Source organism: Chamaea fasciata, unplaced genomic scaffold (genome assembly GCF_029207755.1).
Source record: "Chamaea fasciata isolate MVZ Bird 193981 ecotype frontalis unplaced genomic scaffold, bChaFas1.0.hap1 SCAF_30, whole genome shotgun sequence".
NCBI classification, from domain to species: domain Eukaryota; kingdom Metazoa; phylum Chordata; class Aves; order Passeriformes; family Sylviidae; genus Chamaea; species Chamaea fasciata.
The window spans coordinates 4,856,993-4,872,679 of NW_027094115.1; the positions used below are offsets into that span (position 1 = coordinate 4,856,993).

General features: G+C 54.8%; 1 protein-coding gene across 6 annotated transcripts; it reads right to left on the minus strand.

Moving 5' to 3' along the window:
• Positions 1-3,270: 3,270 nt before the first annotated feature.
• LOC136302720 (ectonucleoside triphosphate diphosphohydrolase 4-like) lies at positions 3,271-14,272 on the minus strand. 6 transcript variants are annotated; one of them, XM_066206220.1, is made up of 13 exons: positions 14,221-14,272; positions 13,225-13,323; positions 12,053-12,557; positions 11,266-11,471; positions 10,346-10,496; positions 9,632-9,735; positions 9,468-9,527; positions 8,658-8,830; positions 7,605-7,771; positions 6,764-7,102; positions 5,954-6,039; positions 4,880-5,041; positions 3,271-4,364 (listed from the first exon to the last, which is right to left on the minus strand). In XM_066206220.1, the coding sequence occupies exons 2-13, from the start codon at positions 13,289-13,291 to the stop codon at positions 3,829-3,831; spliced, it is 2,556 nt and encodes an 851-aa protein (XP_066062317.1). In that variant the 5' UTR covers positions 13,292-13,323; positions 14,221-14,272; the 3' UTR covers positions 3,271-3,828. The 6 variants fall into 6 exon arrangements, with proteins under 6 accessions (XP_066062317.1, XP_066062320.1, XP_066062319.1 ...); XM_066206223.1 differs by lacking the exon at positions 14,221-14,272 and adding an exon at positions 14,081-14,210 and having other exon boundaries at positions 4,044-4,364; positions 6,778-7,102; positions 8,682-8,812; XM_066206222.1 differs by lacking the exon at positions 14,221-14,272 and adding an exon at positions 14,081-14,210 and having other exon boundaries at positions 4,044-4,364; positions 6,778-7,102; positions 8,658-8,812.
• Between the last annotated feature and the right edge of the window lie 1,415 nt (positions 14,273-15,687).

Sequence of the window (15,687 nt, forward strand, 5' to 3'; positions counted from 1 at the left end):
AAAAAACCCCCAAAAAACCCCCCAAAAATCCCAACTCGCCCCCCAAAAAACCCCAAAAAACAAAACAAAACACCCCCACCCCCCCAAAAAAAAACCCCAAAAACAAACAAACAAACAAACTAAACCCACAAAAAACCCCAAACCCCCCCAAAAGAATCCGGAGCATGGATTTTTATTCCGGGTCTTCCCAAGGAACAAACGCTGGGAATTCCCCCCGGCCCCCGGGGGGGATTTAATGTTTAAGGGCTCCGAGGTGACTCAATCCCTGAGATCCCTGGGGGGCTGGAATTCCCAGGGGGGGCTGGAATCTCCCGGGATTCACCCACCCTCAATCCTGCAGGATCCCGCTTTTCCAGCTGCTGGATATTCCCTGGATTGCCTCACCTTTAACCTTTCAGCATTCCCGCTTTTCCAGCTGCTGGATATTCCCAGGGCTGGAATCTCCCTGGGTTGCCTCACCTTTAACCTTTCAGCATCCCGATTTTCCCTTCTCCCTTTGCCCAGCTTTTCCCTTTTCCCAGTTTTCCCATCCCTTCCCAAACACGATTTATCCGCCCCAGGCAATTCCCGCTCCAGGGCCCAGCTCCGTCTTCTCAACCCCAACCCCTGGAAAAGCGGAGTTTGCTCCGATTCCAGCGGCTCTGGAAGCAATTCCCGAGTTCTTTTCTTGGGAAGGGAAGTTGCGCTGGATTGGGCAGCAGTTTTAAAGGAAATATATGGAATTTTGGGAAGGAATTCCTGGCTGGGAGGGTGGGGAGGGGCAGGGATGGAATTCCCAGAGGAGCTGTGGCTGCCCCCGGATCCCTGGGAGTGCCCGAGTCACTTCCAGAGAGAAGGGATCTCTGGGATTTGGGATCTCTGGGATTTGGGATCTCTGGGATGTGGGATCTGAGTTCTGGGATCTTTGGAACGTGGGATCTCTGGGTTCTGGGATCTCTGGGATTTAGGATCTCTGGATTTAGGATCTCTGGGATTTGGGATCTCAGGGTTCTGGGATCTCTGGGATTTAAGATCTCTGAGTTCTGGGATCTTTGGGATGTGGGATCCCTGGAATTTGGGATCTCTGGGATTTTGGCTCTCCAGGATTTGGGATCTCTGGGATTTTGGCTCTCTGAGTTCTGGGATCTCTGGGATTTAGAATCTCTGGGATTTTGGCTCTCCGGGATTTGGGATCTCTGGGATTTTGGCTCTCCGGGATTTGGGATCTCTGGGATTTAGGATCTCTGGGATTTAGGATCTCTGGGATTTGGGATCTCTGGGATTTTGGCTCTCTGTGTTCTGGGATCTCTGGGATTTTGGCTCTCTGGGATTTGGGATCTCTGGGATTTTGGCTCTCCGGGATTTGGGTCTCTGGGATTTTGGCTCTCCGGGATGTGGAGCAAGCCGGCCTAGAGGACGGGGCTGTCATGGGATGAGCTCGCAGGTCCTTTCCCTGCACCAGGGATTCTCAGGGAACGGGACAAACGCTGGGAATCGGATCCTGACCCGGAGCAGAGCCGCCTCCCCCGGCCCGGGGCCATCGCGGGGAAGCTCCAGGGAACAATTCCCGGCTGGAATGAGGGAGAGGAGGGAGGAACGTGGCGGAGCCCGCGGGGTCGGGCGAGGACGCGGCGGCGCATCCATGAAAAATTCCAGCGGATGGAAGCGCGAGCTCGGGATGAGGCATCCCGCAGGAATCCGGCAAAGCTCCTCGAAAGGGAATTTGCTGCCCCCTTCGTCCCGCAGCCGGGAAAGGAGCAGGGAAAAGCGCTCGGCTTTTCCTTAATTCCCTGGAATTCCCAGCGCTGGCATCTCCCTGGATTCCCTCACCTCTAACCTTTCAGCATCCCGATTTTCCAGTTCCTTAAACTCACTCCTACAGCAGCTCAAAACAAAGCAGGGAATGATATTATTATTATTATTATTATTATTATTATTATTATTATTATTATTATTATTATTATTATTATTATTATTATTATTATTATCCCGGCTTGCCCTGCAGTTACTCCCCACTCCTGGGAGTCCCAAGGATTAAAAACACAATTCCTCATGGAAAAAAACCACCAAATCCTAGATTGGAGAATTCCCAGGTGGAGTTTTTTTGGTGGTTTTTGTTTTTTTTTTTTCCCTCCAAAAATCAGAGCTGGATCAATCCCACATCGCTCTGAACCTCAGCCCGGGGCGGCTTGTGGTTTTCCAGGGAAAAAAAAAGGATTTGAAACCAGCCCGGAATCACACCGGGAATACCAGGGAAGGCACTTCCAGGTCCCCGAGCCCGTTCCACGGGAGTGGATCCCGATTTTCAGCCCCCGGCGATTTTCCACGCGGATTTTCCACCCCAAATCCCTGCCAAAATCCCAGTTCCAGGCGGATCCATCCCTGGCCTCACTCCCAGCCCTCATTCCCTCTCCCATCCTTTCCTCGGGGATTTTTTTTTTTCCCCCTGCCCTGAGGGATTTGACCGAGGAGTCCCAGTCACGCTCCCCCGCTCCCAAAAATGGGGCACGGGCCGCTGGGCGCTGTAATTCCCGCAATTTGCAGTTCTTTGGGAAAGGCTCCGCGGGGCGACTCGACCTCTCCGATCCCCGGGAGCAGCTCCCAAAAAAAAAAAAAAAAAAAAAAAAAAAAAAAAGCTTTTCCCTGCAGGGATGATCCCGGAGATTCCCCCTTCTCCCCCCCCAAAAAAAAGCTGCAGGAATTTTAGGGCTGTTTTCACATCCCACCAATCCAGCGGGAAATTCCTGCGTTGGGGGATTGGAGAACCAGATCCTAATTGCGGGAAAATCCCCAAATTCTGGAGGAATAAATCGGTGTTTCTCCCACCCTAAAAAGGCGTTCAATCCCTGCGGGAATTTCTCCAGTTTAGAATCATGGAATGGTTTAGGTGGGAAGGATAAAATCGTCTCATCCCAGCCCTGCCGTGGGAATTTTCCAGTATCCCAGATTTCCCAAACCGGCCAGGGGCTCATCCCGGGGTGGGGCAGCTCCCCATCAACCAAACCTCTGGAAAATTCCAGAGCCAAGGTAGGAAGCTCTCCGGAGCTTCACGCGTTATTTGGTCCCAACAATGGCCCAAACAACGGGACCCGGGGAACAACAAATGGAATTTGGGGAACAACAATGGGAGCCGGGGAACAACAAATGGAATTTGGGGAACAACAATGGGAGCCGGGGAATAATCCCGGGACTCCGGGCAGGGGACAATGACCGCGGCAGGGACGGCGTGGCCCCACTCCCAGCGCTGTCCCCGCGCGGAATTTCCCCGATCAAAGCCCCACAAGCCGGAGGTTCGTAGAAATCCCACTTTTAATCACGGGCAAACCGACTTTCAAGTAAAATCAACGGATTTAAATAAAATATAAATTACCGGAGGGCTCGGAGAGACCCCCCCCCCCCCAGTCTTCTCCCATCGCCTTTTCCAGTTCTCTGCACATTCCGGGAGTTTCTGGGAGGTCTCCCCACGATTACGGGACAGAAATCAGGGACTGAAAGCAGCGAGCGGTGCCACCGGGAGGGTGAAGCTTCCGAGGGGAAAGGAGGGAGCAGAAGTGATGGAAGCAGGTTGGTTTTTTTATGGAAGCACAGCATTGGATGCCAGGGATTTTTTTTTTTCCTTCTCCATCCCAGGAGTGATTCCAGAAGGGGGGGAAAAAAAAAAAACCATATTAAATGTCCTAAAAGGGTTTTTTTTTGGAACTTCCCGTTGTTCGAGGCTCCAAACCGAGAGCAGGGCTGGAATCCTGAAGGAAAATCCAAGCTCATCCCGGGATTTCAGCCTCTCCCAAAAGGTGGGAACTCCACTCCTCCTCTCCTGCACACCCCCAAGTGCAACATTCCCAGCAAAGTCTATTTTTTTTCTTTTTTTTTGGCATTTTTCCCCTCACCACTCCCCAGATCTCCCTGGAATTCCCAAGCCTGCCTGGAATTCCCAACTCTGCTTCTCCGAGGGGCAAAAAAAAACAAAAAGAGGAGGAGGAGGAGGAGGAGGAGGAGGAGGAGGAGGAAACCCTGAGGCAAAAATGGCTTTTTTTTTTTTTTTTTCCTTTTTTTCCTCTGTGTGTGTGTGTGTGAGGATGAATCCTCCATCCATCCATCCATCCATCCATCCATCCATCCATCCATCCATCCATCCATCCATCCATCCATCCCGGCACGTTTATCCCGGGATTTTCTGGGGGGGAAGCCCCTCCTGGATCCAGAGGGAAGGCGAGGAGGCGCTGCCGGGGAAGACGCGGCGGTGGATGCGGCGCAGGCGCAGCAGGTAGAGCAGGATGGAGAGCAGCACCACCAGGAAGCAAGCCAGGAACAGGTAGTGGTTGTAGACGAAGGAGAAACTCCTCCAGTGGGAGTGAATCCCACGGAAATTCTCCTGCTGGATGTCCCTGGGGAAAGGGCAGAGGGGAAATGCTGAAATTCCCAGCCTGGCTCGGCGGGAATCGCACAGGGCGGGAATCAGAGCCCGTTTTGGGGAATGGGATCTAAAAAGCACAAGTTGAGGCTCTGAAAAGCACAAGTTTCCCATCCCAAAATTCCCCTCCCAAAGGCTTTTCCCAGATTTTTGTAAAGGATGTCCCTGGGAAAGAGCAGACACGCTTTGGAGGCAAAATTCCCATCCTGACTTGGTGGGAATCAGAGAGGGCAGGAATCAGAGCCCATTTGGGAGAACGGGATCTAAAAACCATCCCCAAGATCCTCTCCCGAAGGCTTTTCCCACATTTTTTCAGAGGATAACCCCGGAAAACAGCAGACACGCTTTGGAGGCCAAATCCCACTTCCAGCTTGGCTCAGGGCAGGGATCAAAGCCCACTTAGGGGAACAGGATCTAAACCCCACCATTGGAGGGCTCAGCACCTCTCCCCATCCCAAAATCCCCCTCCCAGAGGAATTCCCGGGGCACCTGAGGGGCAGGAAGCGGGTCCGGTAGAGGATGGCCCCCAGGGTCCACTGCACCTCCTTGTCATAGACCTGCAGCGCCGTCTTGAGGCTCCCGTAGCTCTCGGGAAAGGAGAAGCCGCGGTGGAAAACCTCGAACATCCAGGCGGACTTGAAGCACTGGAACCTGCGGGGGCAGCGGGATCAGGGACTGGGGGGGCAGCCCGCGGGGACTGGGGGGACTGGGGGGGACTGGGACTGGGGGGGACTGGGGGGACTGGGGGGACTGGGACTGGGGGGACTGGGGGGACTGGGGGGACTGGGACTGGGGGGGACTGGGGGGACTGGGACTGGGGGGACTGGGAGGACTGGGGGGGACTGGGGGGACTGGGGGGGACTGGGACTGGGGGGGACTGGGGGGGACTGGGACTGGGGGGGACTGGGAGGACTGGGGGGACTGGGGGGGACTGGGGGGACTGGGACTGGGGGGACTGGGGGGACTGGGACTGGGGGGGACTAGGGGGACTGGGACTGGGGGGACTGGGAGGACTGGGGGGGACTGGGGGGACTGGGACTGGGAAGACTGGGGAGACTGGGGGGGACTGGGGGGTCAGGGATTGTGGGGTCAGCCAGGAAAAGAGGGATCAGGGATATTGGGAACAGGCAGGAAAAATGTGGGATTGTGGGATCAGCCAGGAGAAATGGGATCAGGAACAGTGGGATTGGCCAAGGACAGTGGGATCAGGGATATTGGGATCAGGCAGGAGAAATGGGATCAGGAACAGTGGGATTGGCCAGGAACACCGGGATCAGTCAGGAATATTGGGATCAGGAACAGTGGGATCAGTCAGGAACAGTGGGATCAGGAACACCGGGCTAAGGATCAGTGGGACCAGCCAGGGAGAACGGGACAAGCCCAGCTCAGCATCCCAGCAATTGCAGGGCCCATACAACCCCACGACTCCCAGCTTTTCCCAGGGGTTCCTCTCACAACCCTCAGCCTTTGCCAAGCTTTTCTCCCCGCTCCCTCCCGGCCATCCCAGGACAAGTTCACGCCCCGGCAGGAGGGATTTCCCGCCCAAAGCCCGGCCCCGCTCACTTGAGCCGGTGCAGGTCGGCGTGGGGGGCGTAGAGGCCGCGCTCGAAGCGCTCCCGCAGCACCGACCACCGCGTGCCGCAGTAATCCTGGAGGGAAAACAAAACCGGCCCGTCCGCCCGGGCACCTGCACAGGATTTGGGATCGCCGGAGGGATCTGGGACGGCTGAAGGGGTTTGGGATCTCCCGAGGGATCTGGGATGGCTGAAGGGGTTTGGGATCTGGGATTGCTTAAGGGGTTTGGGATCTCCTAAGGGATCTGGGATGGCTTAAGGGGTTTGGGATCTCCCGAGGGATCTGGGATGGCTTAAGGGGTTTGGGATCTGGGATTGCTTAAGGGGTTTGGGATCTCCTAAGGGATTTGGGATTGCTTAAAGGATTTGGGATCTCTGAAGGGATTTGGGATTGCTTAAGGGGTTTGGGATCTCCTAAGGGATTTGGGATTGCTTAAGGGATTTGGGATTGCTTAAGGGATTTGGGATGTCCTAAGGGATTTGGGATTGCTCAAGGGATTTGGGATCTCCTGAGGGATCTGGGATGGTTTAAGGGGTTTGGGATCTCCTACGGGATCTGGGATCTCCTAAGGGATCTGGGATTGCTTAAAGGATTTGGGATCTCCTAAGGCAAAGTTTTTCTGTGGGATTTTGGGAACCAAGCCCCTGTGGAGAGATGTTTGAACGAGGCACTGACCCCAGTTTTCCCACCTGGGCAGCCTGAGTGAATTTGGGCATTTGGGATCTCTCAAGGAAGAGTTTTCCTGCGGGATTTTGGGAACCAAGCCCCTGTGGAGAGATGTTTGAACGAGGCACTGACCCCAGTTTTCCCACCTGGGCAGCCTTGGTGAACTTGGCGGCGCTGTAGTCCCCGCCCATCCTCAGCACATCCTCGGTGCAGTAGTAGAACTCGGAGAAGCCGTAGAATTCGCTGCTCTGGAACTGCACGGGGGGCTGGAAGACGCCGTTCAGGGAGCTCCGCGTCTCGTTGGTTCTGTTCAGGAGCGGCTGCAGCAGCTCCCGGCACTGCTGGAAGTCGCCGGTGCCGCGCAGGTGCAGCGTCAGCCCCGCCTGCTGCAGCTCGTCCCGCGCGTCCCGCGGCAGGCACGGGTCCAGGAACGGGAATTCCGGGCTCAGCCCGCCCTGCCTGCCCTGCAGCCTGGGGGAAACACAGAGAATCACGGAGCCAGAAGGGTTTTCCGGAGCTGGAAAAGCTTTATGAGGAATCGGGATTTGTGCTGGGGTTAGATTGGTCAGTTGTTGTCGTTAGTTGTAATTGTTAATAAATTAATTACCGGGGAAATAAAAGATCCGGTGCCATCCCTGCCATGGGCTGGGACGTCTCCCACGATCCCAGCCTTGGACACTTCCAGAGATCCAGGGGTAGCCACAATTCCATCCCAGCCCCTCCCCACCCTCATATTGGGAGTTCCTTCCCTTAATCCAACCTAAATTTCCCGTTTTCCAGTGTGAACCCATCACTCCAATTCCTCAGGAGCAACCCCTCTCCACTCCCCAGATTTTCATCCCTCCACACACAACATCCAGCACCATCCCCATCATTCCAGGAATTCCAGGACGACCTCCCTCTCTCCCAAGCTGCTCCTTGGACACTCCCAAGGGGTTGGAGCAGCCTGGAATTCCAGGAGAACGCCCAGTACCTGTTCCTGAGGAGGCTGCCGGAGAAGAGGCTCTGCTCGTATCTCCTGCGGGCGGCATTCCCACCGAATCCCAGGAACGTGGCCACGTAGACACGGTACACGTGCTCGGTCTGGTGGGCATCACAGCCCAGATTGAACTCTGCCAGCAAGTTCTTGGCCACCTCCTCCTGCAGCAGCAAGAGCAGCAATCAGAGGGATGATCCCCCAGCCCGAAACGGGCTTTTGGGGGTTTTTTAGGACCTCAAAATTCACCCCCGTGGCAAAAATCCCCCCCAGGCTCGAGGCTTGGGATGGTTTCCTCTCCTATCTGTGATTTTCCAACCAATTGTTGTGGTTGGAAAAGAGCTGGAGGGTCATCAGCCTGACAGCCCTGGAGAGTCACATCCACGGGGGGGTTTGTTTTTTTGGGATAATCCCAGGAATGAGAATTCCACGCTGCCCTGGGCAGCTTTTCCAGTGCTTCCCTGCCCTTTTATAATCCAGATATTTGAGGAGTTTTCCTTGGGAATGATCATCTCCCCCATTTTTTCTGTTTTTTGGAATAAAACCCCAAGATCAGTTCATAAAACGGGCAAATAAAAGAGTTTTCCTCAGGGATTATCATTTCCCACATTATTTGGAAAATCCAAGATTATTTCACGGGGAGAACAAAACCGAGGAGTTTTCCTCTGGGAATGATCATCTCCCAGCATCGCTTTTTGAAAAAGATCATTTCTTAGGGACAGCAAAATCTTGGAATGATTAACGGGGGAAAAAAGTCATTTTTACGGAAGATTTTTTTAATAGGATTTTTTGGGGGGTTTTAAGCCCCCAGGATGCAAAGTTCGGAATGGAAAAGATTCAAAACGATCCACAAAACTGAAGGATGAATGCAGGATTGGAGTGATGGGGATGAAGAAAACGAAGGAATTCTTAGCTGGAGGAGGCCTCGCGCCGCCATCGTCTCTCGCTTTTTTTGGGAATGGGATGGGATGGAGGACTCCAAACGATGGGAGAGAAAGGAAAAGGTGTTAAAAACGTTCCCGAGGGAAGAGGGAATTCCCAGATAATGACCTGCTGAGGGGAGGCAAGGCTTACACTTTGGGGCACCTCGTAGGCGATCTGAGTGGAGACCCCGCCCATGTCCAGGATCCCCACGGTTCTCTTGCGGAAAACGGGATCGTGGCGCTCGCTGCCCGGGATCTGCACCTCCACCACCGCCTCGTCCTCTGGGAAACAGGGAAAATCAGGGGGGAAATCAATGGGAAAATCACTGGAATGCAGGGAAAAGTCAATGGGATACAGGGAAAAAATCAATGGGATACAGCAAGAAATCCCTGTGCTCGCTGCCCGGGACCTGCACCTCCACCACCGCCTCATCCTCTGGGAAACAGGGAAAAATCAACGGGATACAGGGAAAAGTCAATGGGATACAGAGAAAAGTCAATGGGAAACAGGGAAAAGTCAGTGGGATACAGGGAAAAATCCCTGGGAAAGTCACTGGGAGGGAAAACGGGATCGTGGCGCTCACTGCCTGGGATCTGCACCTCCACCACTGCCTCGTCCTCTGGGAAACAGGGAAAAATCAATGGGATTCAGGGAAAAGTCAGTGGGATACAGGGAAAAACCTCTGCGATCCAGGGAAAAATCCCAAGGATCCAGCCAGAGGAGCTGCTCTTTGTGGCTGTTAAAGCTCCGGGTGGGAGCGAAGCCAGCCCAGCCCCTGCAGCAGCTGCCAACATCTGGCTGGAAATGCACCCCAACAGCTGGAAATGCAACTCCCAGGGCTGGGAATTGCACCCCAACATCTGGCTGGAATTGCACCCCAACATCTGGCAGGAATTGCTGCCCCTGGAGCCCCCCAGGTCCCCTCCAGATCCTCACCATCGTCCGTGTGCTCGAATCTCCCAAGGACGAAGTTGATCCCAATCCATGCATAGACCCCTGCAGGTGGAAAAAAAAACCCAAACAAACCAGGAATTTGGGAATCCCAACACCCGGAATCCCTTAAAAATATTTTCCAGATGCTTCTCCAAGGTCCTTCCTACCTTCCTGCTTGCCAGAAATCACCTCAGCGTGGGAGTCAGAGAAGAGGAAATCGAAGTGCACGGGGATGTCCGTGAGCAGATCCTCCAGGATGGCTTTCTGCTGGCTGCAAAATCCCGTGGAAAAGGGTTAAAAAACGGAGCCAGGATTGCTGCCGGAGATGCCTCCAGTTTTAATTCCATGTATTTCAGGTTCTGTGCTGCCCAGGGGTGCAGCTCTGAGCTCACAGTCAGTGTCACTCAGCTCTGCACACAGCAGGGACACAAAACAAATCCTTCTCCTGCTGCACGCCAAGGACAACGTTCAGGCCCAACAGCACAAACAAGGGTGGGCTGGAGGGAGGGACAAGAAGGATGGGACCTCACAGCCTGGAGCTGGAACTGGACAATTCAACCCCAAGATGCAAATGGACCAAAACTCATAAAAGTGTGAGACCTCGTGACCGTTTGTCCATTTTGTGTCCACTTTGTGACCCTTTTGGGACCATTTTTGTGTCCATTTTATGTCTATTTGGGGTCCACTCTGTGTTTGTTTTGTGCCCATTTTGGGTCCATTTTGGATCCACCTTGGGTGTAGCCCTGGCCAAGCTCTCGTCCTGCCCAAAGTTCACCCTTAAAACCCTTTCAAAAATAAATCTCTATTTTATTCTCCAGCTCTGCCCAGTGCGTCGCAGCTCAGCACCACCGGGATTCCCCGAGCAAACCCCACGGAATCACCTCTCAGGCAGGATCCTCATGCCAGCCGTGCACAGGATGTAGAGAGGAGTCTCCTTGTGCTTGGAGCGCGGGACGTGCTGGGCAGCGAAGCTCAGCAGGGGCAGGATGTAATCACTGACCTTGTCAGGAGAGCTGGCAAACTCCGAAATCCCTGGGAGGAAAAAAAAACAACAAAAACACCACAAAACTGGGAGTTGGAGCAGCTGAGGAATTCCCTGGGGAATCCTGAGCAGGGGAGTGAAGGAGGCAAAGGGAAAAGTGGGAAACCAGCTGTGAAAAGGATGGAATTTATCCGCGTTTTCCTCTCCCGACTGCGCTTCCTGAGCTCTGGAATGTCTGGATAAAGGATGTTTCCTGCATGGAGGAGCTCCAGGTTTCTTTGGGATTGGTTTGCAGGGAGTTTAGGTCTGGAATGGGGCAGGAGGGAGAGGTTTTCCATGGGACAGCAAGAGGAAATGAAAGGTGATGAAAATCAAACACCCTACTGGGAAAACCAGGGAATTTCTCCATGATTTCTGCTCCTAACTCTGCTTCCCGCACTCCAGACTTAAACTCCCTGCAAACCAATCCCAAAAATCCCTGGAGTTGTTCCACACTCACGACACAGAAATAACCTTTATCCAGACACTTTGGAGTGCAGCAACCACAACTAGGAGCAGAAATCATGGAGAAATTCCCACGCGGAGCTGATTTTTCCCAACACCTGCTTCGATTTTCATCACCACGGCTCTCCTGGAGCTGTCCTATGGAAAAACCTCTCCCACCTGTCCCATTCCAGACTCCCAGCAAACCAATCCCAAGGAAACCTGGAGCTCTTCCACACTCACAACACAGAAATATCCTTTATCCAGACACTTTGGAGTGCAGGAAGGACACTGAGGAGCAGAAATGACGGAGGAATTCCCCGTTTTTGCCGGTACCTGGTTTGATTTTCATCACCACGGGTCTCCTGGAGCTGTCCCTCATCTGCTGGATGTCCAGCAGGTCCTTGGGGTTGCCGTTGTGGCGGGGCCAGCAGTACACGAACACCCGGGAGCCGCTGCTGCCGCAGTCCACCACGATCCCGTAGTTCAGGTTCGGGTTCCTGGTGTCCGTGGCCTCCGTGTCCGTCACCCTGGCCAGGTACCTGGGGGAAAAACGGGGAATTGCCGCGGGGAATCGGGCTGCGGGATCGTCCCCGTGTTCTCCTCAGCGCGAGCGGGGAGGTCGGTGAGTTGTTTCTCGTTCCCAGTCCGTGTTTTCCATGGAATTCCCTGCCCCGTCACCTGTGGGATCTCCTGTTCCCTCTGTGCTGTCTCTGGAGAAGCGTTTCCCATTTCCCCCAAAGCTCCATGGAATTCTTTTCCATGGAATCCTTTCCCTGTTTTCCATGGAATTCCTTCCCTCTCACCTGTGGAATCTGCCCTCCCGGGCCCTCCTGCCGTACTTCCTGTGGAGCAGAGCAGCCTTTCCCCTGTCTCCCAGAGCTCCTTTCCCTCTTTTCCATGGAATTCCGTGCCCCTCACCTATAGAATCTCTTTTTTTCCATGGAATTCCCTCCCTCTCACCTGTGGAATCCCTGTTTCCCATGGAATTCTCTCCTCCTCACCTGTGCAATCTCCCCTCTCGGGCTATCCTGCCATACTTCCTGTGGAGCAGGAGCAGAGCAGCTTTTCCCTTTCCCCCAGAGCTCCATTTCCCATGGAATTCCCCATGGAATTCTCTCACCTGTGCACCCTCCCGTCCCGGGCTGTCCTGCCGTACTTTCCCCGGAGCAGCAGCAGGGAGCGGAGCAGCATTCCCCATGGAATTCCCCACGGAATTCTCTCACCTGTGCACCCTCCCGTCCCGGCCTGTCCTGCCGTACTTTCCCCGGAGCAGCAGCAGGGAGCAGAGCAGCATTCCCCATGGAATTCCCACGGAATTCTCTCACCTGTGCACCCTCCCGTCCCGGGCTGTCCTGCCGTACTTTCCCCGGAGCAGCAGCAGGGAGCAGAGCAGCATTCCCCATGGAATTCCCACGGAATTCTCTCACCTGTGCACCCTCCCGTCCCGGGCTGTCCTGCCGTACTTTCCCCGGAGCAGCAGCAGGGAGCAGAGCAGCAGCGCGGCGGCGGCGGCGGCGGCCCCCAGCAGCAGCAGCTGCCGCAGGGACGCGTTGAGGACGCGGGGACAGCCCGCGGGGGACAGGCTGAAGTGCCACCAGGCCGGCAGCAGGCACGAGATGCTGATCCTGCAAGCCAGAGGGAGAAACCTGAAGCGCCGGCTTCGGTGCCGAACGCGGGAAAAAAAATTCCTGCCCGGGGTGGAATTCCCGTTCCTGCCCCAACCCCCGGGAGGAGGATGGAGGGAGCCCACGGGGTTTGCTGGGTTTGGGGCCGGAGCTCCTTTGTATCTCCGGGATTTCCTTCAAGAGTCTCAGGAAAAGACGAGGCAGAAAGGAGGGAAAAGCCTGGCTTGGGATGGAGGGAATGGAAATCTGGGGATGATCCCGGAGAGGAGAATTTGGGCAGATCCCAGGGGCCTGAAGGGGCTCCAGGAGAGCTGGAGAGGGACCGGGGACACGGGATGGAGGGACAGGACACAGGGAATGGCTTCCCGCTGGGAAAGGGGAGGTTGGGGTGGGATGTTGGGAAGGAATTCCTGGCTAGGATGGAATTCCCAGATTTGCTGTGGCCGCCCCTGGATCCCTGGAATCTCCAAGGCCGGGTTGGGATAACCTGGGACAGTAGGAGGTGTCCCTGCCATGGCAAGGGTGGGGTGGGATGAATTTAATGTCCCTCCCAACCCATCCCAACCCATCCCAGGATTCTGCTCTGGATTGAGCAGGCTCAGGACACCATTCCCAGGCTGGAATTCCCTCCCAAGTCACCCCAGAGCAGTTCCTTTGGGATCCTTACCTGCCCATGGTGGGACGGGGGCAGCAGGAGGAGCCTCAGCCCGTGACCTCGGAGGGGCCGGGGACATCCCAGTGTCCCTGCGCCATCCCTGCCCGGCTCCTGCGGGAAAACAACCCGGGATGAGCCTGGGACAGCCCTGAGGGGAAATCCCAAATGGATCCTCCATCCCCCGAGGGAAAATCCCGGGACGGATCCTCCATCCCCTGCGGGAAAATCCCGGGACGGATCCTCCATCCCCCGAGGGAAAATCCCGGGACGGATCCTCCATCCCCCGAGGGAAAATCCCGGGACGGATCCTCCCCTCCCTCAGCACTGCCCGGGCTGGATGTGGGGCCAGTCCCAAGTTTTCCCAGGAATTCGGGCACACAAAGGGAAACAGGAATCCGGAGGTGCTGGAAGCCTCGGATCACCTCGGGCACGGTGGGGAGGATTGGGTTGGATGTTCGGGCAGGAATTCCTCCCTGGGAAGGGCTGGGATGGAATTCCCGGAGGAGCTGGGGTCGCCCCTGGATCCCTGGAATGTCCAAGGCCGGGCTGGGATAACCAACACCGGGAGGGGAATGGAGGGAACGGGATAAAGGGAATGGGATGGAGGGAAGGGGACGGAGACAAGGAGGGGGAAGGATGGCGGAGCGGAAGGAGCCGGTCCAGGCCCCGGCTGTCCCCAGCCCGCAGGGCCCGGCCCGGCGCCCCCAAACCCCGCGGCCCCCGGCACCCCATTCCCGGTCCCCATCCCGATCCAATTGCCGGTCCTCATCCCATTCCTGGTCCCATTGCCGGCATCCCATTCCCGGTCCCGATCCAGACCCACTGCCGGTCCTGATCCCATTGCCATTCCCGATCCCACTGCCGTTACCATTCCGGGTCCCATTCCTGGTCCCGATCCCATTCCCGATGTTTCCCGGTCCCGATCCCATTCCCATTCCCTGTCCCGGTCCCATTCCCGGTGTTTCCCATTCCCGCTGTTTTTTCCCCGCCGCTCTCTCCCCACTTCACCTCCCGGGCCGCCCCATGGCAACCGGCTCCACGTCACTTCCGGATGCGCCGCCGGACGTGACGCAAGCACGCTGACATCACGGCGGAGCCGGGAAAGGGATTCCCCGTGGGCGTGACCACTGGAGAGGGGCGTGGTCAATGGGCGCATCCACAGTGTAGTGGGCGTGGTCAAAAGGGGCGTGACCACGCTGGAGTGGGCGTGGCCAGAGGGGCGCCGCGGGTAAAACCGGGCAAAAATCGCGATTAAAAAAGAGCCAAAAATCGCTTTTAAACCAGCCAACAATGGTTGTATGAACAGCGTCTAACGCCAGAAATAGGAATTTATGGCCATAACTGTGCCCAAATTGAGAAATGTGTACAACTGATGGCTGTAACTCTGTCAATATTTTGAAATACATAAAATTTATAGCCATAAAAGTGTCGATATTTTGGTTTAAATTCAACTTACGGCTATCATTCTGCCAAGATTTTGAAGCAAATTTATCCCTGTAGAGGCGTCAATATTTTGGAATAAATTCAATTTATGGCTATCGCTGTGCCAGTACTTTGAATTATATTTTTATAAATATCCAGTGGTATCGCAGCACCTGTAATAAATATCAAAAGATTTACGATAGAAAGAATAAAGAAATTCATTTGATTTAAAAACAAACAAGGAAAGGGTGGAAATTCCGTGGGGAAAAGGGGAATTCTCCTGTGTTTTGCCACAGAGCGGCAGCACCGCCTGCGCCCGCTCCAAGATTCTTTTGGAGAAATGGAAGGAGAAGTTTCTCCTGGTGAAAACAACGGGAATAAACTCCGGGATTTGCAGGGAAAGAGGGGCTGGGTGCGGAATCCATCCCGGGAGGGGATTTGGGATGGGAAATTATCCCCGGGGGAAGGAGAAAAGGAAAAAGGAAGGGGGGGGGGAAAGAATAAGGAAAGAGGAAGGGAAAAGGAAACGGAATAAGGGAAAGGGGAAAGAAATAAGGAGAAAAAAAAGGAAAGAGGGAAAAGGGAGAGGGATGAGGGAAGGAATAAGGAAAGGAAAAAGAAGGGAAAAGGGGAAAGGAAAGGGGGAAAGGGAAAAAGAATAAGGAAAAGAAAAAGGGAGGGGAAAGGTAAAAGAGAAGGAAAAAGGGGAAAGGAAAGCAGACAAGAGAAAGAAAAAAAGAAAGAAAAAAGGAAACAGGAAAGGAAAAAGGAAAGGAAAGGTGGAGAGAGAAAGGAGTAAGAAAAGGAATAAGGAAAGGAGAAAGAAAAGGAAGAAGGAAAGGGGGAAGAAAGCAAAAAGGGACAGAAAGGAAAGGAACAAGGCAAAGGTTTCTCTGTCCCCACTGAGTTCTGCCCAGGGGCGGATCAGGAATGTTGGAAAACAGGGAAAAGCGGCGAGGAGCTGCTGGGGCTGGCAGGGCCTGCAGGGGCACAGCCCGGCAGCTCCAGCACCCGCTGGAATCCTGCTGGAATCCCGCCCTGGATGCTCCGAGG

Coding starts and splice junctions, on each gene's coding strand:
- LOC136302720 (XM_066206220.1), bottom strand. CDS start 13,291: ATGTCCCCGGCCCCTCCGAGGTCACGGGCTGAGGCTCCTCCTGCTGCC. Junction 12,558..13,224: donor CCCCGTCCCACCATGGGCAG/GTAAGGATCCCA, acceptor TCTGGCTTGCAG/GATCAGCATCTCGTGCCTGC. Junction 5,042..5,953: donor GCCGACCTGCACCGGCTCAA/GTGAGCGGGGCC, acceptor CTGCCCCCGCAG/GTTCCAGTGCTTCAAGTCCG.